At 33.7% G+C, this 20,361-nt stretch overlaps 2 protein-coding genes across 2 annotated transcripts; both read left to right on the top strand.

Annotated features, from left to right (window-relative positions):
• Nucleotides 1–2,915: 2,915 nt before the first annotated feature.
• LOC127706683 (uncharacterized) lies at nucleotides 2,916–5,311 on the top strand. The gene is made up of 2 exons (XM_052211342.1): nucleotides 2,916–3,101; nucleotides 4,139–5,311. The coding sequence occupies exons 1-2, from the start codon at nucleotides 2,916–2,918 to the stop codon at nucleotides 5,309–5,311; spliced, it is 1,359 nt and encodes a 452-aa protein (XP_052067302.1).
• Nucleotides 5,312–14,405: 9,094 nt separating this feature from the next.
• Nucleotides 14,406–18,521, top strand: LOC127705385 (uncharacterized). The gene is made up of 2 exons (XM_052209692.1): nucleotides 14,406–14,621; nucleotides 15,406–18,521. The coding sequence occupies exons 1-2, from the start codon at nucleotides 14,418–14,420 to the stop codon at nucleotides 16,579–16,581; spliced, it is 1,380 nt and encodes a 459-aa protein (XP_052065652.1). The 5' UTR covers nucleotides 14,406–14,417; the 3' UTR covers nucleotides 16,582–18,521.
• The last annotated feature ends 1,840 nt before the right edge of the window (nucleotides 18,522–20,361 follow it).

Here is a 20,361-nt window from a genome sequence, read left to right as displayed (position 1 = left end):
TTATTCCCTATTTTTGTTAATATCAAAAAATCATTTATTAATATAAAAAATTATTTTCTTATATTAATAAATCGAATTTTTAATAATGAAAATTACTTTTTGAAATTAATAAATAGCTATTTTATAATATAGATAAATATGTTTTATTTTTTATAATTTAAAATTAATTTTTTTTCTCGCCTTGACGGAGTCAAATAGCGAGACATAAGTATGCTGTTTCCGGCGTCAGTGGCGTCAACAATGTTTGCAGTTGTATTAACATTGACACATCTCATGGTTGGCCCCGCCACCTCAGTCATGGTCTATTGACTTAGAAACTTTTGCTTAGTTAACATGTATTAGTTTGTGATTGGGTCAGTGTATGGAGAACCACTAGCGGTAGGTCAATGGTATTTAGTTTGCAGTTGTATTATGAATTCATGTTGATTTTTTTAATATTAAATAATCAGCCTATTTATTAATACTTAAACACGCTTTTTTAATCATCGGTTAATAATTACCCCACCTATGTCAGAGTAAAGTGCAAGCTTTATTTCATATAAACCTTGCTTCCAATTTTCAAACGAGTAAATTGATGTAGATCCAAAAATGTAGATCAGTTAAAAAGAGTCACTAGTGCGTGACACTTACAGCAAGGAGCGTCTTGTTTGATTATTCAAAGATTTTGATAGCTTTTTCACAGAATACCGTTCGTGATAAAGACGATATATTTTGTCTCGCGACGACAAAGGCGAAAAAGCGAGAGTAAGGCGTGCTGTTTTCGACGGCGTCAACAATGTATTATTTTGTGATAAGGTCAAGTTTATCGGGAACAACTAGTGGTAGGTCAATGATATTTGGTATGCAGTTGTATTAGCATTGTGCACATCTCATTTCCATGGAGATATTTTTACCCCACCCCCTCATGCATGGTCTATTGACTTTGAAACCTTTGCTTAGTTTACATGTGTTAGTTTGTAATTACGTCAGTTTAAGGGGAACCATTAGTGGTAGGTCAATTATCTTTAGTATGCAGTTGTATAAGCATGAACACATCTCATTTCTATGGAGATTATTTTACCCCACCCCTCATTCATGGTCTTTTGACTTTGAAACTTTTGCTTAGTTTACATGTGTTAGTTTGTGATTACGTCAGTTTAAGGGGAACTATTAGTGTTAGGTCATTGATATGTGGTATGGAAATTGGATCCCCCTTTCAGTCGTGGTTCGTTGACTTTGAATGTAAATGTTTGTCATTAGATCAGTTTAAGATGAACGACTCATGTTAAGTCAATGATATTGGCATTTGCAAGTCCAATTTCGATGTAGATTATATGCACGGCCCCACCCCTCATCATGATTCATTGACTTTGAAAATTTAACATAGTTTACAAGTTAAAGTTTGTGTTCCGGTTAGTGTAATGGGAACCACTAATGACAAGTGAACGGTACTTTGTATGCAGTTTTATATGCGTTAGCATTTCACATTTCCATGGAGGTTATTTGCCCCTGCACCTTCAGTCATGATTCGATCATTGATTTTGAATGATTTGCATAGTTTACATGTTTAAGTATTGCCATTTCAATTTCAATATTTGCATTATATTATCAAAATTACAAAACGCGAGACATATTTCTATGTTAACAGTTTATTTACAAGAACTTAAAGGTACGACCCATAAATTAATTGTCGAACCGAAATTAGATATACTTATATATGTAAAATTAAGATTCCGTACTGCGCCTGTGTAAAATCAGAAGTCTCAGTCATCCGATACTATTATATATCAAACGTTTCAAGGTTCTAGGATTTATTTATGAGAGGCAGCTGGATAAAAAAAAGAAAATGATGAATTTAAGAGATAATTAATGGAAGTACTAGAAACGCTTAAATTGCCATAAGAGAACCTATGTTATGTTATAGGACTAGACAATACTGTCACGTCTGTTCCACATATAGGCGTACATTGTTCATCCTCGAACGTTTGCAATCTTCCTTGAAATAATTTGTTTTCGTATAAATGATTCCAAATTACGTTCATGATTTTTTATTATGCAAATAAAATTGTCAACAGGGCCTAATTTTTGAAACTATTACGTTTGGTGTGTCTTTTGCACCAATTTCAAAACCCTTCATAAAACTAATATAATATTATTGTCCATTAACACATACACACATTTGATAATACAACTTCCACAAACACCGTTTTGGGTAACAGAACTGGCAAATCACACGTCTTTGGTTATTAACCTGTCATATAGACAAACGCCTTTGGTAATATAAATGTCATTGACACACGGCTTTGGTAATATCACATCTTTGGAATTATATCGGGCATAATCTTGGGTAATTGAATAGGCACAAAATAAATTTTGGGTAATTGAATTGGCATAAAATAAATTTTGGGTAATTGAATAGGCATAAAATAAATCTTGGGTAGCAGAGTTCGTATTAAAACATCTCACTAGACAATACGAACTACCATTAACACAAATCTTGGACAATACGATTTGCCTTAAAACATATGTAGCACATAATGAAATACCCTAAATAAATCTTGCGTAATGGAGATTGTCGTATAAACTCTCGAACGAGACAATCTACAATAAAATCAAGATAATTAAAATGCTTCGGAAGCATTTTTGGCTGCGCGTGCGACACACGACGCAATTCAAATATCATGCTTTGATATTATGGTTATACCCACGCATGTCCATATATATAATAATAGTTCTAAGACTATGAAAGTAGAACCTCTTAAACATCAACAACAAATTAACAATATCTGGACCCTACTGTTAGATTAGAATGTATAAAAATAAAATATGATTGTTTAAGGTACACTGCAATCTACATGGTCAGATAAAGTTTGTAAACATTGTAGTGGTTTATTCAGAGGTCACACCAGGAGTTTATATAACACATTTGTTTTAAAATGAAAAACATCTGCTTATTCTATGTGCTTAGCATTTTAGTAGGACAAATTTGTGGCAATGAAAATAGTACATGTAGTACTGAAATGTTTGGTGGTGATTTTAATGCTTACATGGCATGTAGAACACAATTTGCACATCAATCTAATTGGTTTCCTTCGCCAATAGCAGGATTATTCAGTTATTTGGTAAGTTTGATTTTCTTTATCTATTTTCTGATATTATGTTTAGCTCATTGACAACCGTTCCAGGAAACGATTAACTGATATAAAGAAAACAGAGGTGTTGGATATTCTTCGATTTGACAAATGAAATAATTGCCACTGGGCGTTAATCATGTAACGATCAATCAATTGGAAAAGAACTCAAATAACACTTAAAAAAAACAAAAAGAAAAGAACAGAGGTCTTGTGATGCATTTTCATATAAATTCCATTTGAAAATATTTTCGAAAATTGAGGGAAAAGAGTATACTGAAAATCATTACTTAATCTCTGCTCTCGGCTAAAGTATTTCCAAAAAAATGAGCTTCGTCGGATAGAAATCGACCATATGCAAATGAATATCAATACATCTGTTTTCCTATTTTGGGTTGAAAACATCTCTACGGAAAGTCTGTAACTGTTTGAAAATTGAGATGGTATAAGTAACCCTAAGCCTACAAAACAGACCAAAATTTATATTGTATTTCGTATTTGAATGTTTCAAAAGCAATCAAAGTCTTATACATGTATGTTTACGTGCACTTGCATAAGGTCGATTTCTATCCGACGCAGCTCAAATGAAGACCCATTTGTGGCCTTGGGCTGTTTTATGCTCTTTGGTCGGGTTGTTGTCTCTTTGACACATTCCCCATTTCCATTCTCAATTTTAAATTCGAACAGAAATATATTAATAGAGGAAAAAGTAAAATACAAAAATACCGAACTCCAAGGAAAATACAATACGGAAAGTCCCTTATCACAATGTTATCAGATTATAGGGTCGATAATTAGGAATCGATACACAATATATGATTGATTTCCAGGGCTTCTTATAAAACACGTCTACTTTATAATTGCTACGCTTTTCGTGATTACAAATAAAGGCGAAAATATCTAGCGTATTCTAATGAAAACAATAAAAAGAAAGTAAGGTTAAAAGGTGAAAAGGTACCACTTTTAGCGGTAAGTTATATTAATTTGATCATGTTAAAAATGTAATTATCTCAGATATGTTGATTTAGATATGGAATGGATATGATGGGTTTTGGGAGAATGGATGTGTTCTGGAACCAATGGTCAATTTTATAGAATATGCCAACAACACCAGATACATTAATGTTGTCAAGGCATCTCAACGTGAACTATACTCCTTGTTAGAGGCATATGGACCATATCCTTCCTTTGACGATATGGGATGGTATGGTTTGAGCTATTCAAGAATTTACGAAGTCATAGGGGAACAGGAGTTTTTACAAACAGCAATTGACATTTTTAACTGGGCTTGGAAAACAGGCTGGGATCATACATACAGATGTGGTGGCGGTTTTTGGTTTGATAACAATTTTGCTAATAAAGAAACAATAACAAATACTGAATTTCTACAGCTTGCTGCAAAACTTTATCGGTTGACCAAGAATAATGATTTTCTTGTGAAGATGGATCAGATTTATTATTATATATTAAGAAATAAACTTATAAATGAGACAACTTACTTGATAAATGACGGTGCCACAAGTAAATGTAAGCCTAATCAGTCATATGGACCTACATATTTACCCGGTACCATGATTGGAAGTCTGGTAGAGATGTATAAAATTTCTAAAAATAAGTCCCACATCGATCTAGCTATTAAACTTGCCAACGCTGCTATACTGAATAGTACAAATATAACTGGCGTCTTCACAGAATATTGTGACCCACATTGTAACAGAGATGAAATCTTATTCAAAGGAATATTTGTACGGAATTTACGATATTTAATGGACGAACTGGATAATACAGACGAAAGAAAGCACTATCAGGATTGGCTAGATTTTAATGTGAAGGCAATAATACAATTTAACATGTGCGATAAGGACCCAATATCTAACTGCAACATAACATTTCAAGACGGGCCGCCATATTTCAATGTGACAGGTCCAGTATTTTCACCTGACTGGAATGGTCCGTTTACTTATGGTGCTCCGGAACCTCAAACAGCTGCTTTTGACCTTTTTGTTGCAAGCATTAAGCCAGGCACAACGTGTAAAGGCACCTTCTGCTCGTATGACCCTTCATATCCTCCACCACAAACTTTGACCTGTGGTAGTCATCCATGTCCGTCAAATGAGGAGTGCTGTGAATATAGTCCCTATACATCGTATACTTGTTGTACTCCTGATCAAACATGTAACAAACAGGGTATATGTGTATAACATGTATTTTTTCAAAGTTCATTCTGTATTTATAACAAACAAGGTATATTTAAAAAAGAAGATGTGGTATGATTGCAAATGAGACAATTTTCAACCAGAGACCAAATGACATAGAAGTTATCAACTATACGTCACTGTACGGCCTTCAACAACCGGCAGCAAAACTCAAATACATTTTTATGTGGGAATGGTCAGTTATTTTTGAAAGAATTAGTTTTCTTATGTTTTGAAAAATCAAATACTTCTTTTGAGATGGAGCATATTTAAACTTATTTTTATTACACCGAAAGTTCAGTTTTTTTTTTTCAATAACATTAGATTTTTTTTAGATCATTTCTTTACGTTTTGAATTAAAACAAAAGTATTTTTTACTATTTTTCTAAAGCAAATTATCATATTAAGAAATAAATCAAACTCTATGCAAAAAAAAAAGAGAAACTTGAAGAAGTGTTATTTTATACTAAAGAACATGACGGTGTAATAAAATACTTGATATCACATACGTCACAAGTGAAAATGTCTGACGCTACAGTTCAAAAGTGATTGTGATAAATATGACTGGCGTCAATAGACAAACAGTACCGTAAATGGAAAGGTATGGACACGGACGAGTGGGAAATAAAATGGACATTTCACGATGAACAAAAAAGAAAAGGATATCTTGCACGTTGCTTTTTTTTTACCAATTCAAAAGTTGCACGAAGCATGGCGAATAATGAGCTCCAAGCAAAATACGTGAAATAAAAACTGCTAACACGTTGCACGATTGAATAACATTTCATAGATATAAGAAGATGTGGTATGAGTGCCAATGAGACAACTCTCCATCCAAGTCAAAATTTATAAAAGTAAACCATTATAGGTCAAAGTACGGTCTTCAGCACGGAGCCTTGGCTCACACCGAACAGCAAGCTATAAAGGGCCCCAAAAATGTATGTTTGACATGTATGTTTCCTTAGAATCCGTCATTTGTATTGACTGACAACAATCGCAAGTCATTCCAAAACTAGAAATTATTTTGTAATGAAAATACAATATTCATGACTGCACATGACAATGTCACACACCAATGCTTAGGAAAACAAACTGAAAGCTTGATATAACTCGTAGCATAAAAATGTAATTTATAAGAACTGAAAGCTTCTTTTTTGTTATTGTGTAGGGATTTAAAAGCGCTTCATGCAAAATGTGCTTCTATCAACGCTTTAACACCCCAATAACATTAATGTTTGGTTGTTTGATTTACGTCCAGTGGCAAATATTTCGGCATGCGTGTTCAGCACGTTGCAAAAATAATCCGGTCAAGTTGATTGCTGCAGATTCCCAAATATCGAGCCATAGCAGTGTTTTTCCTCTAGGTAGTAGTAATAAAACAGACAAAATAATACATGGACCATAATTGTAAAATCAAAAACAATGAAATAATGAGCCGTACAGTAGTTTGATTTTTAGCATTTTAATATACCAAAGGCTAAATGCTTTAACATTTTTTTGCGTATCGCTTTACTCACCTTTATTTAATTTTTTTAAGTATTTTAAAGATTTGATGCAAATTATAAAGAACTTTGTGGATTGGTAGACATGGTCGATGAATCAAAAGTACGCAACTAAAAGATCATAAAAAGTTGTACATAAGATTTTCATTTCCGGAAATATGTCTGAACAACTCACCCGTATTCTGTATGATTTATAATATCGTCCTAGATATCAACTATTTATAATGTAAGTTCATTTAAGGTTCATCATAACAAATGGACAAATATGGCCGTATTTTCACCCCAAAAACTACTCTGTGTACAGACTTACCTGTGCAGTTTGAAAAGTTTTAAGGCCTGGCATCCACTAGATATATAAAAGTTAAATGCATTTTGTGTTTCAGAAATATAAAATCGTTTTTGGATTTTGATGGGCATTTTTTTTCCTTCCTGCAGAAGGTGTAAAAATAAACAAACACCTGAATTGCATTTGATACTGTCCACTCAGTTACTACCTTTAACTCATCTATAGATGTGTAAATATCTATTGTCTGTCTATTGTCTATGCCAATCAAGGACAATCAATACAATACAATCCAGTTGTTACCTGAGAGGGAGCATCTCAAAGTTGTATCCCAACTTAGTTTATTTTTACACCTTCTGCAGGAACGAAAAAAAATGTCCATTAAAATCCCAAATTTTTTTTATCTTTCTGAGATGCAAAATACATTTAACTTTTATATATCTAGTGGATGCCAGGCCTTAAAACTTTTCAAACCAAACAGGTAAGTCTGTACACAGAGTAGTTTTTGAGGTGAAAATACGGCCATATTTGTCCATTTGTTATGATGAACCTTAAATTCGTCGTTTTTAAATTCCTCGTGTATTCATGAAAACCTTAATGACTTTTTAATATCTGACCGAATAACATGAAACCCTGTTTTTTTCATTGCCCCGAAAATTGTGCTAGTGACCTTCTTCTACTTCTACCATATAGTGACCGCCTTCAACAAATTGAAGATTATGGCTGTGTTTGGATATACGCCTAAGGCAGCCTATGGTTACCCATAGGTATCTTTGGGTACCAATGGTTTGATATTTTAATATATAGAATATCAAACCAAAGGTACCTATTGATAACCATAGGCCTCCTCTGGCGTATATCCAAACACAGCCATTGTCACAGGAGGAAACTTACAACAAGACAAAGGCTGTGTTTGGATATACGCCAGAGGTGGCCTATGGTTATCCATAGGTACCTTTGGTTTGATATTCTATATATCAAAATATCAAACCATGGGTACCCAAAGATACCTATGGGTAACCATAGGCTGCCTTAGGCGTATATCCAAACACAGCCATAGATTGATATATATACAATCTTTAAAAAAATACGAAAAAATTAAAAAAAAAAGGCTTTGTATAATTAAGTATGATGTAATAGTTGAGTTAATATTGATGCTTTGAAATTGAAGATTTGAAAGAGTCTACTGAAGTGCAATTTACAATGTTGTCAGGTAGTTTGTTCCAGTCGGTAATAGTTCTTGGAAAGTAGGATTCTTTTCTGTACTGTGTTTTGCAGGATGGAATTTGGAAGCTGTTCGAATTTGAATGTCTTGTTTGTCTTTTTTGTGGGATTAATTTATTATTTTTAGGTATTGCAACCTTTTCGTGTTCAATTTTATAAAGCATTACCAATCTTGAGTCTTTTCTTCTGTCAGAGAGGCTGCGCCATTCAAGATGTTGTAACATGTTACCAACGCTTGAGGTGTTTCTGTATTTGTTGGTAACAAGACGCGCAGCCCTCCTTTGAACTTTTTCAATGCTATCTATGTCTTGTTGTAAGTATGGATCCCAAACAGAGCAAGCATACTCTAGTGATGGTCTTACTAGGGACTTATATGTTTGCTCTTTAATTGATGTTGAGCTTATGTTCAGGTTCCTCCTTAGAAAGCCTAGGGTGCTATTACTTTCTTGCATATGTTATTTATGTGCACATCCCATTTAAGGTTGGAACTAATGGTAACCCCCAGATATTTTGCTGTTGTTACATGTTCTAATGAGTGATTTTGTAATGTGTAGTTAAATTTGATTGTTTTTTTATTTCTCGTGATTGAAATTACATTACACTTATCTGGGTGGAATGCCATTTTCCACATAGTTTCCCACGATGCCAGTTTGTCAAGACCTGATACGATGCGAAGCTCGAGCCGCATATGGAATTTACTGACCCCGTATATCGTATTTAGATCACAAGCACACACTGTGTATCGATTATCTTAATATAGTTGGTACACCAATAAAGACATAATGCTGTCTGATAACTCGACCTTTGAATATGAATGTATTTGTACTAGCATACCATTAATTTCTTCGTCAAGGATCAATCTAAACCAGCAGACTCAAGCTAGCGAACAATAAGCCAGCGAACAATAAGATGCACCAAGCTAGCGAACAATAAGAAAACTCTCCAAACTGATCATGCTTAAAAACCGAAGACTTGCAATAACATGGAACGTCCTTTGAAATCTGATGACAATCATTTCCAGTAGGAAGACGAATGCAATTCATTTTCACAAATGCAAAATTGATTAGTTATTTGTTTATTTCATACAACTTTTTTTTTTAAAGCCGGGCATCTATAATTCCTTTTAGCTAGTCCTTTCTCTTTTTAGTGTTCTCTGATTTGAGATGACAATTGCTTATCATTTGTACCTAGTGTGGACAAAAGCTTTGCCGTAGGGACTTTTTTTATGAATTAAAGTGTGGAGGGGGTAAGGTCACCATACCCCCACTTTGGACCTCAGTTGTAGACGATCCGTAACTTTACCCACCTGGGTCTTTGGGTCCAGGCAACCCTAGGCCATTGCCTATCATTTGTACCTAGTGTGGACAAAAGCTTTGCCGTAGGGACTTTTTTTATGAATTAAAGTAGGGAGGGGGTAGGGTCACCATACCCCAACTTTGGACCTCAGTTGTAGCCGTTCCGTAATTTTACCTACCTGGGTCTTTGGGTCCAGGCAACCTTAGACCATTGCCTATCATTTGTACATAGAGTGGAAAAAAGCTTTGCCGTAGGGACTTTTTTTATGAATTAAAGTAGGGAGGGGGTAGGGTCACTATACCCCACCTTTGAACCGTTCCCCGATTATCGTTCTAATGTTAAACTTAAATAGTTCGTATTGTTGTGATTCCACCCTTTTTTATTCATTCGAATCAGTGCAAGGGACTTGACTTTTTGAAAAGCTGTAATAATCTAGGATTTGAATATTTTGTAGGTTAAATTAGCTGAAATCTTCATATCAATTCATAATTCGTGCTTCTTGTGTGTCACTGTCACATAAGACACATTTCCTATTGAAATGTAATTAATAAATTTGCAATCGTACCAAAACGAAAACTGTGGATATTTATTAGCTTTTACTTCAACTTATAATTCTGGATGCAAAATTCTGTACTTGACGTTCCAAAAACGGTATGTGTCAGCATGTGGATTTAATGTCATTTTTACACTAGATAAGTATGGTCTTTTTTATTTATTTTTTTATTATTATAAAGACAAGCCGTTTGTAATCAAGGGTAATCAAAAGGGAGAAGAGTAGTTAAAATTAATTTTGAAAATTTTATATATAAATTTATATATAAATAAAAAAATCAATTTTGTCTTTGTGAAAATGTCTAGCATTTCGTCTTCCTACTGGAAATGATTGTCATCAGATTTCAAAGGACGTTTCATGTTAATACAAGTCTTCGGTTTTTAGGCGTGATCAGTTTGGCGCGTATTTCTTATTGTTCGCTAGCTTGATACACCTCATTGTTCGCTGGCTAATTGTTCGCTAGCTTGTCATGAGTCTGGTTCAATCTAATAATGATTTATTAAGTACATTCGAATATATAATGATATTCGTCTCCAATTTGTCGATTGTTACATTGGAGGCAAAAACGGTTTTCTCTTGATACGTTTTGCCACCTTCCTGTTTCAATCGGCAATTTTTTTTATTAGTCGTTCGAAATCGACAGAGACAATAGCATCTTCAAAGTCAAAAATGTTAAAATATTCCTCAAATCCCAGTTTTTATCAAAATTTTGTAGTTAATACCTTTTGACGAATTTTGGATTAGCGAATTCCAATTCTGAAGAAACTGGTCTAACACTCTTTGCTTTATAACAGTAAATCAATCTTTATTAATGAAAATTTGCGTTTCCCATATGTATGAGAAACCACAATTTTGAAATATTTTTTGAACAAACATAATCCATTTAATCTGCGTTATGGTGAGCGTTCATATGGCGAGGAAGTTGATATATAAATATAAGGGACAACTTTGCTTGTTTACCGGATATATAATTTGCCCAAAATAAGACTGCTCGAACTAGCTATTAGTATTATATCTATGTCGACCGGATGGCGACCTAGTTCCCCGTAAACCATGTAATTTGGTGTTGACCCAAATCCGTCCCCGTTTCATGCCAAAGTCCGATAGTAGGTTTTTTTGCCGCACCGACCTGAATTCATAATGTTATTGATAAGCTACTTCTACAACATTTTGTGCAAGTATTTCACCGAAATAAATATTCCATGCCAAAGATTTAATATGGGTTCAAATGTACCCAAATATACCAATGTTAAGCGTCACACTGGCAGAGCTTCTTGCTTTAGAATCTAGTCGACGAATGCACTGCTCTTGTCTAACTGCACTAGAAATGCGGGTTCATAGACGTAGCCTAGGATTCTGACTATATATAGCTTGAGAATAGATAGAATAGTACACAATGACATGTTCACGTTAGATTTTGATTTAGAATGGTGATACTTCCCGTAAAGACATTACTACGTGTGCTGTCTGACTGAGTCTGTTGGTGATTTCAATAATCTGTTTTAGTATGAAGTCTGTAGATTTGAATAAATTTGGTGTTCCTTGTGCATGTCGTCTATGACACTAATTGCGTCTTCCCGCTATGGTCTTTTCCGAAGGCATGATGTTTTTGTTTGGTCTTCGAAATGTTGCATGAGATCATATTATGTATACATGTATAAGTTAGTGATCGTTCTATAGTTAGTGATTTGCAAGTATATCGCATAACTTTAGATCTGATTACAATTTCTTGAAAACACAAGGATGGATGCCGGCATGTCCCATTGCTTCAGAAGCACTTATAGCCTTAGCCCTATCATTGAAATAGAAATAAAGGGTGTCACAGATACAGTAAGGCCTGCTATAGATATCTTGAAATACATGAATTAAACTATATGAAATTTGAGATGATTTCAATATTTCGATGTGAACTTTCCATTCATATGTAGCAACATAAAATCAGCACATACATATGAAATAAATATCTCCCAGTTGATTTGAAAATCCAGGGCATAAATTATCATGGTTTTCTTTATAGAGAATTACTGCTCATAAGAAAGCTATAGATGAGTGTGGGATGTAGACGTAAAGTATTGATGATTACATTGTCGTTAGTTTTTAGTTCTAAAACGTATCATTCGAAATAGTGATGTTTCCGTAAAACGAAATTGCGAGAGCTTCATCTGCTAGAATAATAAGTTAATTGTCATTTCAGGATGTCTACAAATCCCCGGTTACCAAAAGGCTGCGTTTTGAAGGTCTGCTTCGTCTTTGAACGTTTGATCGTACATCACTAAACTTTGAATAACTTCTTTTTAGTTTATGAATACGCCAGTAAGGATCGATGTACAATCGATGCTCATTTAGATGGCACTTAATCGTCAAACCTGAAAATATGTGCACATATTTCAACGATAATATTTAATCTTTGAAAGAATCATTAGCTTTCTTGAATATATTTTTCTGCTTACTTATTGCCTGCATTTGTGTGATAACCTGATAAATGACTAGTTTATTTTTTATTTTCCCAAAAAAAGATATGTAGATGTGATTTCCCAATATTATTTAAAAACAAAAGATACTAGTTTGTGTTGGTGGAGTGACCTATGAAGTCTAGGAACACGTAGTTACAATACTAATTCAAACTGATGGTATTTTGAAGTGCCGACCTTTCCACTGCACCTGAGTTCACATAAGCAACACTGGTGTTGAGAGGTGTCGTGTAAATAAGTTTCGATGGACCTGTTTTATAAGTGTCTTTTTTCGTGTGGCTATGGTGTTTTCTCGATTAAATCTTTTCAAAATAAGATGTGATATGATTGCCAATGAGATAAATTTTCACCGTAGACCTAATGACGAAACAGTTAGCAACCATAGGTCACCGTATAGCCCAAACAATGCGTAGAACCCATGCTGCATAGCAAGCTATAAAAGGCCGCGGCATGACAAGTGTAAAACAATTTGAGGAACTAAACATAATCGAAACAGACAAGCTATAATCAACATATAAAACCTTTATTGAAGTACATCTTTTCACTGTATTCTACGTGCCCTTCGATCATCAAAAGCTGTTATGATAGATGTTAAGAGCTTTGAAAAGGTGATAATATAAGATTGTTTGTAATGAGATTTCTGCACGTAATTATTTTAATCATTGATTGAAATTTCAAAGGTTTTGTTAAATACGTGGTTATTTTGTGTCGTAAAATAATACAACACTTCCTTTTTTGTGTATTTCCCATTGTTTTTACAGGTATATCCGTCTTAGTTATATTTGTTACAGTGATTTAATGGTGTTTAAACTTCCAAAATAAAACGTGTTATGATGTATGGTGGAAGTGGGAAGTTTACACCATTCAAGGACTGATAGAGAAATGTATGAGAGTAGAAATGCCCTTTACCGTCAGGCGCCAAACGGCACGGTCATTTTCGGCTACCGTTAGCATCAAATTGGTTAAAATTTTACCGTGATTCGTCAAAATATCCTTATCGTTATTCGTCAGAGGTCTCAAATAATTATCGTTACTGTTATTTTTGGAAAAAAATTTAACGTGATTCGTCAGAGGTCTCAAATAATTATCGTTACTGTTATTTTTGGGAAAAAATTAACGTGATTCGTCAGAGATCTCAAATAATTATCGTTACTGTTATTTTTGGAAAAAAATTAACGTGAATCGTCAGAGGTCTCAAATAATTATCGTTACTGTTATTTTTGGAAAAAATTTAACGTGATTCGTCAAAATCAGTCGATTTTTTTATCGTCTAAAAGAAAGTGTACATTTTATCGTCATGCACCAAAATTTACCGTTAACGTCATTTGGCAAGAATTTTTACCGTTATTCATCATGAAGGTACCCCCATTACGACCCTCATGTATGGATTCCAAGAGTACCATCAATTTCTAATCTTTTTATCAAGCGACTTTTTTTTACATATGAATGTGATATTGATAGGATCCGTTATTAGCTGGAGTAATGCCGTATTTGTCTTTAACGTAAGATTGCGTTTGGCAAGACTGGAAGCCGTGGGTTTTTCGCATCACGGACTTCAATCAACGTATTTTTTTTTTTCAATTCGTATGACATGGAACAGTTTCGCATCTATATACAACTTTAATGTCATTTGGTGTCAATTCATTATATAAGAGTCATGATAATATCAAATGGCATTTAGATTGTCTGTTTCGATTATAGATTGAGTGTGTTTAGTTGCTCAGTAATAACGTGATCAAAACATTTCTTTTTGTTTTATTACAGCAGGATTTTAATAGTATTAATGAGGTTGGCATTAAGATTAACTGTATGTCTGTGTGTCCCAGTGTTCTGTCTAATAATAATGGCGAAAGGTGACAGTGCCAAAAGTACATGCAGCATGGAAATGTTTGATGGAGATTTTAGTGCATATATGGCATGTAAAACGCAGTTTGCTCTGCAGTCTAACTGGTGGCCGTCACCTATAGCAGGTTTACTCAGTTTCCAGGTATATTGATATAGATTAGCTCTATACACAGTAATAAGAGAACGCAGTAATTTATTGACTACAGTATATTGGTGAGATAAAATCAATCCTTTTCTCTTCTGTACATTGTGTAGTTTCCTGTCACTTTTATGACGTCATTGATTACCGACGACTAGACGGAGAGATGGTTATATGATCTTATATAATATTTAAGTAAAATAATAATGTTAAATAAATTCAGTTTTCAAATAAAGAAGAAGAAAACTATTTGATTCCAATTAAAGGCCAAAATGGCATAAACATTTGATATGTCAATAAATCAATAATTCGAGATTATAATAATATATAAATAAGGAGATATGGTATGATTGCCAATGAGACAAATATCCACCAGATTTCAAATGAAGTGGATCTAAGCAATTATAGGCAACCGTACGGCCTTCAACAATGAGAAAAACGCTATCTTATAGTCGGATATGAAAGACACAGACATGAAAAATGTTAAACAATTCAAACGATAAAACCAACGACATAATTTGTAACAAAGCAATTTACGAAAAACAAATACATATCATTTTAAATTGTTCGTTAAAATATTGCTTTCACCTAAATGACTGAGTTGCTAAAATAATTCCTTTGTCTTGGGAACTTTTTTTATATTTTAAAAATGGCTCTTCTACCACTCTCATGTTACACCAGAAGTTTGAATATTTATATCATTAATACATTAAATAGTTTGCTTTCGTATGAACTTCGAATATTCTTTTTATTTTGCTTCATTGCTGATCTAGATTGTATTTTTTAGGCATGGAATAGTATTAGTGCATTTTGGGAGAATGGAATTATTCTAGAAACGTATGCAAATTTTGTGGCATTTGTTGGAAACAATACCAGATATAGAGGCATAATAAAATCATCAAATCGTAATTTACTCTCTTTAAAGCAGGCTTACGGGCCTATCCCATCCTTTGATGATATGGCATGGTATGCGCTTAGTTTTGCCAGAATTTACGAAATTTTTGGGTGGAATGATTTTCTTATTAATAGTGTGGATGTCTTTGACTGGCTTTGGAAGACAGCCTGGGACTCCAATGGAACATGCAGTGGTGGAATGTGGTGGAATAATGGATATCGACAAAAGGTGACAATAACAAATACAATAAGTCTTCAGGCAGCAGGAAAACTTTATCGTTTTACGAACGACACTAAATACCTACATCAAATGCATGAAATATGGAATTATCTTCTACGAAATGGTATAGTTGACAATTCAACATATCTAATACATGATGGTCCTACGTCTAACTGTACCGGAAATGATTTTATTGGACCTACCTATTTGAGCGGAACGGTAATTGGAGGATTAGTAGAGTTCTACAAAATATACAAAAACGAAACTTATTTAGATCTTGCAAACAAAATAGCACAAGCTGAACTCCGAAATTCTACGAACAGGTCATCAGGAATTCTTACTGAATATTGCGAACCTCACTGTAATGACGACCAGAAAGTATTCAAGGGGATATTCGTCCGAAATTTACGATATTTAATTGGCGTAATGAATGATGGGAAACAGAAAGAGGAATATCAGAGATATTTATACCATAACGTGATAGGAATTGTGCAGTATAGTATATGTGATAAACATCCGATTCAAAACTGTAATATTGTATTCAAATATGGACCTCCATATTATAATGAATCAGGTCCTGTGTTTGCCCCAAACTGGAATGGACCCTTCACACTTGGTTGGCCAATGCAGCAGGTCGCAGCTTTAGACTTGTTTATTTCTGCCATACAACCAGGAACAACATGTAAAGGGGAATTTTGTGACTTCAATCCGTACTACCCTCCCCCTCAACCATTGACCTGCAATGACAAACCCTGTCCTCCGGATCAACCATGCTGTAAATATACTCCTTCTCAATCGTATACATGTTGTGGTTCAAACCAGAAATGTGTCAGTGGAATTTGTACATAGTTTTTTATTATGAATAAGTATAAAGTTTTGATGAATACTAACGTTTGACATTCATTTAAGTTCCAACAAAACGTGTTTATCATGAACTTATGAGACCAAAAATAGATGAAAACATCAACACCAAAAGGATATTAGTAGAAAAGCCAAAACCGTTTAAGGTCCGATTTGCATGAAAAGTGTCGTTATGTAAAACGACATAGTTTTGTAACTGAAAAGAAAGAGACAACATGTATCATTTATATCACATTGGCTACTTGGCAGAATAGAAAATGGAAAATTTAATTTTAAACCAGGCAATTTACAATTTGTATGGCATTCAAATTTAAATACTAAGGCCTATGTACTTAAAGGTACATAACACTTCAAAAGAGTTATATAGTACTATTAGCTAGTAAGTGTTTGTTAGATGGCTGATAAGACTCGCCAACATATTTTAGGCCACGAACGAAACATAACAGAATAAAAATGACATTCGAACATATGAAAGACATATTAACGGAATATTTTGTTTTTCTTTTTGGTCGTTTTGCTGTTAAAAGCTGTAAACAACGAACGTGCAAAAATGCTTAGCACTCCGTCTATATAGAAATCTCGGAGATAACGTACCCATAAGGCATATACCGATCTGGCGTGACTGATCATTTATATATTTAAATAGTCGGATTGATCTGGTGTGACTGATCATTTATATATTTAAATAGTCGGATTGATCTGGCGTGACTGATCATTTATATATTTAAATAGTCGGATTGCTCTGACGTCTGACGGCCTTATTTTAGGACTTGGTTCAGGCATTGGAACGCGCAGTTTGCCGACCCAGACTTGGCTAGTTTCTATCTCGAAATATTTTTTTTAACATAAAATCGTCCAAAAATAGTATAGTATTTTTTGCAATTATGCCTCATTCCTTTCTAAAATCCTGAATCCGCCCCTGAATATGATAACTAACCCCGCCGACATCTTTATGTGTCTGTCCCAGGAGCTTGAAATCCAATGGTTGTTGTTGATTGCTGTATGCCATAATAGTGTTTCGTTTATTGTTGTAGTATAAATCAATCGGGGTTTTTTTCTTTTTTCTTTTTTTTTCACATTTTGTCCTCTTTCATAGCTATGTTCGCGATATGAGTTTTACTCATCATTGAAGGTCGTACGTTGACCCATAATTCTTCACATCTTTGTTATTTAGTCTTTTGGGATAGTTATTTCATTGGCAATTATACCACATCTTATTCATAAGTTTTAGTTTTAATGTAACACAAATTTAATCGTATGGACAAATGTAGGGATCAACTTTTAAAAACATTACAAATAATATATATTCTCTAAAACCAATAAATAATGATACCTAGAAAACATGTTACAAACAAATAGCAATTGCAAGTATGTATGGTAGAATTGGCTAACATGTTTGATTGGTTAACGTCCAGTTATTTTACATGCAAACTAAATATTATTTCTTTGAAACAATGAGATTGTTTGATGAACGATTTATTTGAAATTAATTCTTTAAACAGAAAATAAAATAGACCTAAATCGGAAGTGAAGGGTGCCATTTATTTAACTACCATTGGAATATCCTAGTACAAAATTGATCGGTTACTGGAAAAAAATTAGCCGAACGTTAACGGTTAAGTAATGGGTGGTTGTTGCCTTTTACGGAAAAAAAATGAACGCAACAAGAAAGGGAAAACAGTCGGTTCCCATAGGAATAGATAAACAATGCTTATTCCACAAACACAAAAACATATTATTCTTTTGACAAAGATTGTATTGAAACTTTTAATGTTGACATGGTTTTGTACAAAATAATAAAAAAAAAGTATCTAGTACTTAGAAAATATATCAAAAGTTTATAACTATTGTATTTGTTCCAAGAGATAAAGTGAATTACTATGGTTATGTAAAAATTAAAATATGTATCAACATTAAATGTGTGAAATAAAATTATAATGTCATATAGATTTGTGCTAATTGATAAAAGTGTTTTATTTGTTTACAGTCTTGTATAAAGGACATTTTGATAATCAGCACGTGATTTTTTGATAATAAAGATTGAAAGATTAGGCTAATACAATTGTTTAACCAAATTGTTAAATGAAAAAAAGATGTACATTTACTCAGTATTGTTAACATTGATCAGTATTGGGTTGGGCGTTGCCGGCAGCCATACCGCCAACACAACGTGTACTATGGAAATGTTTGGTGACGATTTTAATGCATATATGGCATGTAAAGCTCAGTTTGCTCTGCAGTCAAATTGGTGGCCTTCCCCTATAGCTGGATTATTCAGTTACCAGGTAAGAAATCAGAAGCAGTTACACATATTTAAAATTGTTTTAAATATTAAAACAATCCTCAACCAAACTAAAAAAAAAATCGTCAAAAGTCCATATGGTAACGAGCTGTGCACCACTAACTTTCTGCTTTATCTGTAATTGTATATATTGGTACGTTGTAGAATCTCTATGGGCTTTATTACAACGGGGACGGAGAACACAATTAGTGCCGATTTAAATCCTTATTTCTTTTTTGTATGAAATATTAATCAGATATTATTTTGTTGCCACGGAAACGTTTTCTCTGGATTGTCCTGGGTCTGCTATTATCATGATTAATATTTTGAAAAAAAAAACAAATAAAGTTAAACATTGCGGAGTATCGATTTATCATTCAACTTAAAGTTTAATAACAAACAATTTGCGAAAGCAAATTTACAGATCTAACATTGTTGGGCTGATGTTTAGACGAGTTGTATATATATATATATATAAACAAGTCCAAATTGAAAACAACGTTCAAACCTATGATTGCGTTGGATAAAAACCGCAATTTTTATACGTGTGCATGCAAAACAAATTTCTTGGTAGAGGGGTCTAAATACAGCACAAACAATATTTTCCAAAAGACCAAATGAGTGAAAAAGTATATTTTAACAAAACGCATTTGACTAGCAGGTCGGACAACTGATGTTCTTAAACCCTGCTGACTGCCATTGGCGATTGCCAAATAAACGGATCACAAGATGTAACAAAACAGATCTTATTATTAAATTATTACCAAACAGAAAACAATAAACTTGCGGAAAAAGATGGTATACCGCAAACATGAGGTGCAAAAATTTGTACAGCATATCCGGATTTCGACAATTAATGTCTCTTCAGTGATGTTAGGAATCGAAACGGTATTTGGAAGGCCATATAATTTACCTCAATTTAGGATAGACTCTTATATTTTGAAAGAGTCAAAATAGGATGAACGGATCATATAAACCCGAAGGCAAATATAATACAAGCCCAAACGAAAAAATATAAACAAGTCTAAATTGAAAACAACGTTTAAAAACCTATGATTGGGTTGGATAAAAACCCCAATTTTTATACGTGTGCATGCAAACCAAATTTCTTGGTAGAGGGGTCTAAATACATCACAAACAACATTTTCCAAAAGACCAAAAAAGTGAAAAAGTTTATTTTAACAAAACGCATTTGACTAGTAGGTTGAACAACAGATGTTCCTAAACCCTGCTGACTGCCATGGCGATTCCCAAAATAAACGGATCACCAGATGTAACAAAATGGATCTTAATTATTAATTAAATACCAAACAGAAAACAATAAACTTGCGGAAAAGATGGTATACCGCAAACATAAGGTGCAAAAATGTGTATAACATATCCGGATTTCGACAATTAATGTCTCTTCAGTGATTTTACGAATCGAAACGGTATTTGGAAGGCCATATAATTTACCTCAATTTAGGGTTGACTCTTAAATTTTGAAG

The sequence above is a fragment of the Mytilus californianus genome, unplaced genomic scaffold (genome assembly GCF_021869535.1).
Source record: "Mytilus californianus isolate M0D057914Y unplaced genomic scaffold, xbMytCali1.0.p SCAF_6, whole genome shotgun sequence".
Classification (NCBI taxonomy): Eukaryota; Metazoa; Mollusca; class Bivalvia; order Mytilida; family Mytilidae; genus Mytilus; species Mytilus californianus.
This window is presented reverse-complemented; position numbering and strand designations above follow the sequence as displayed.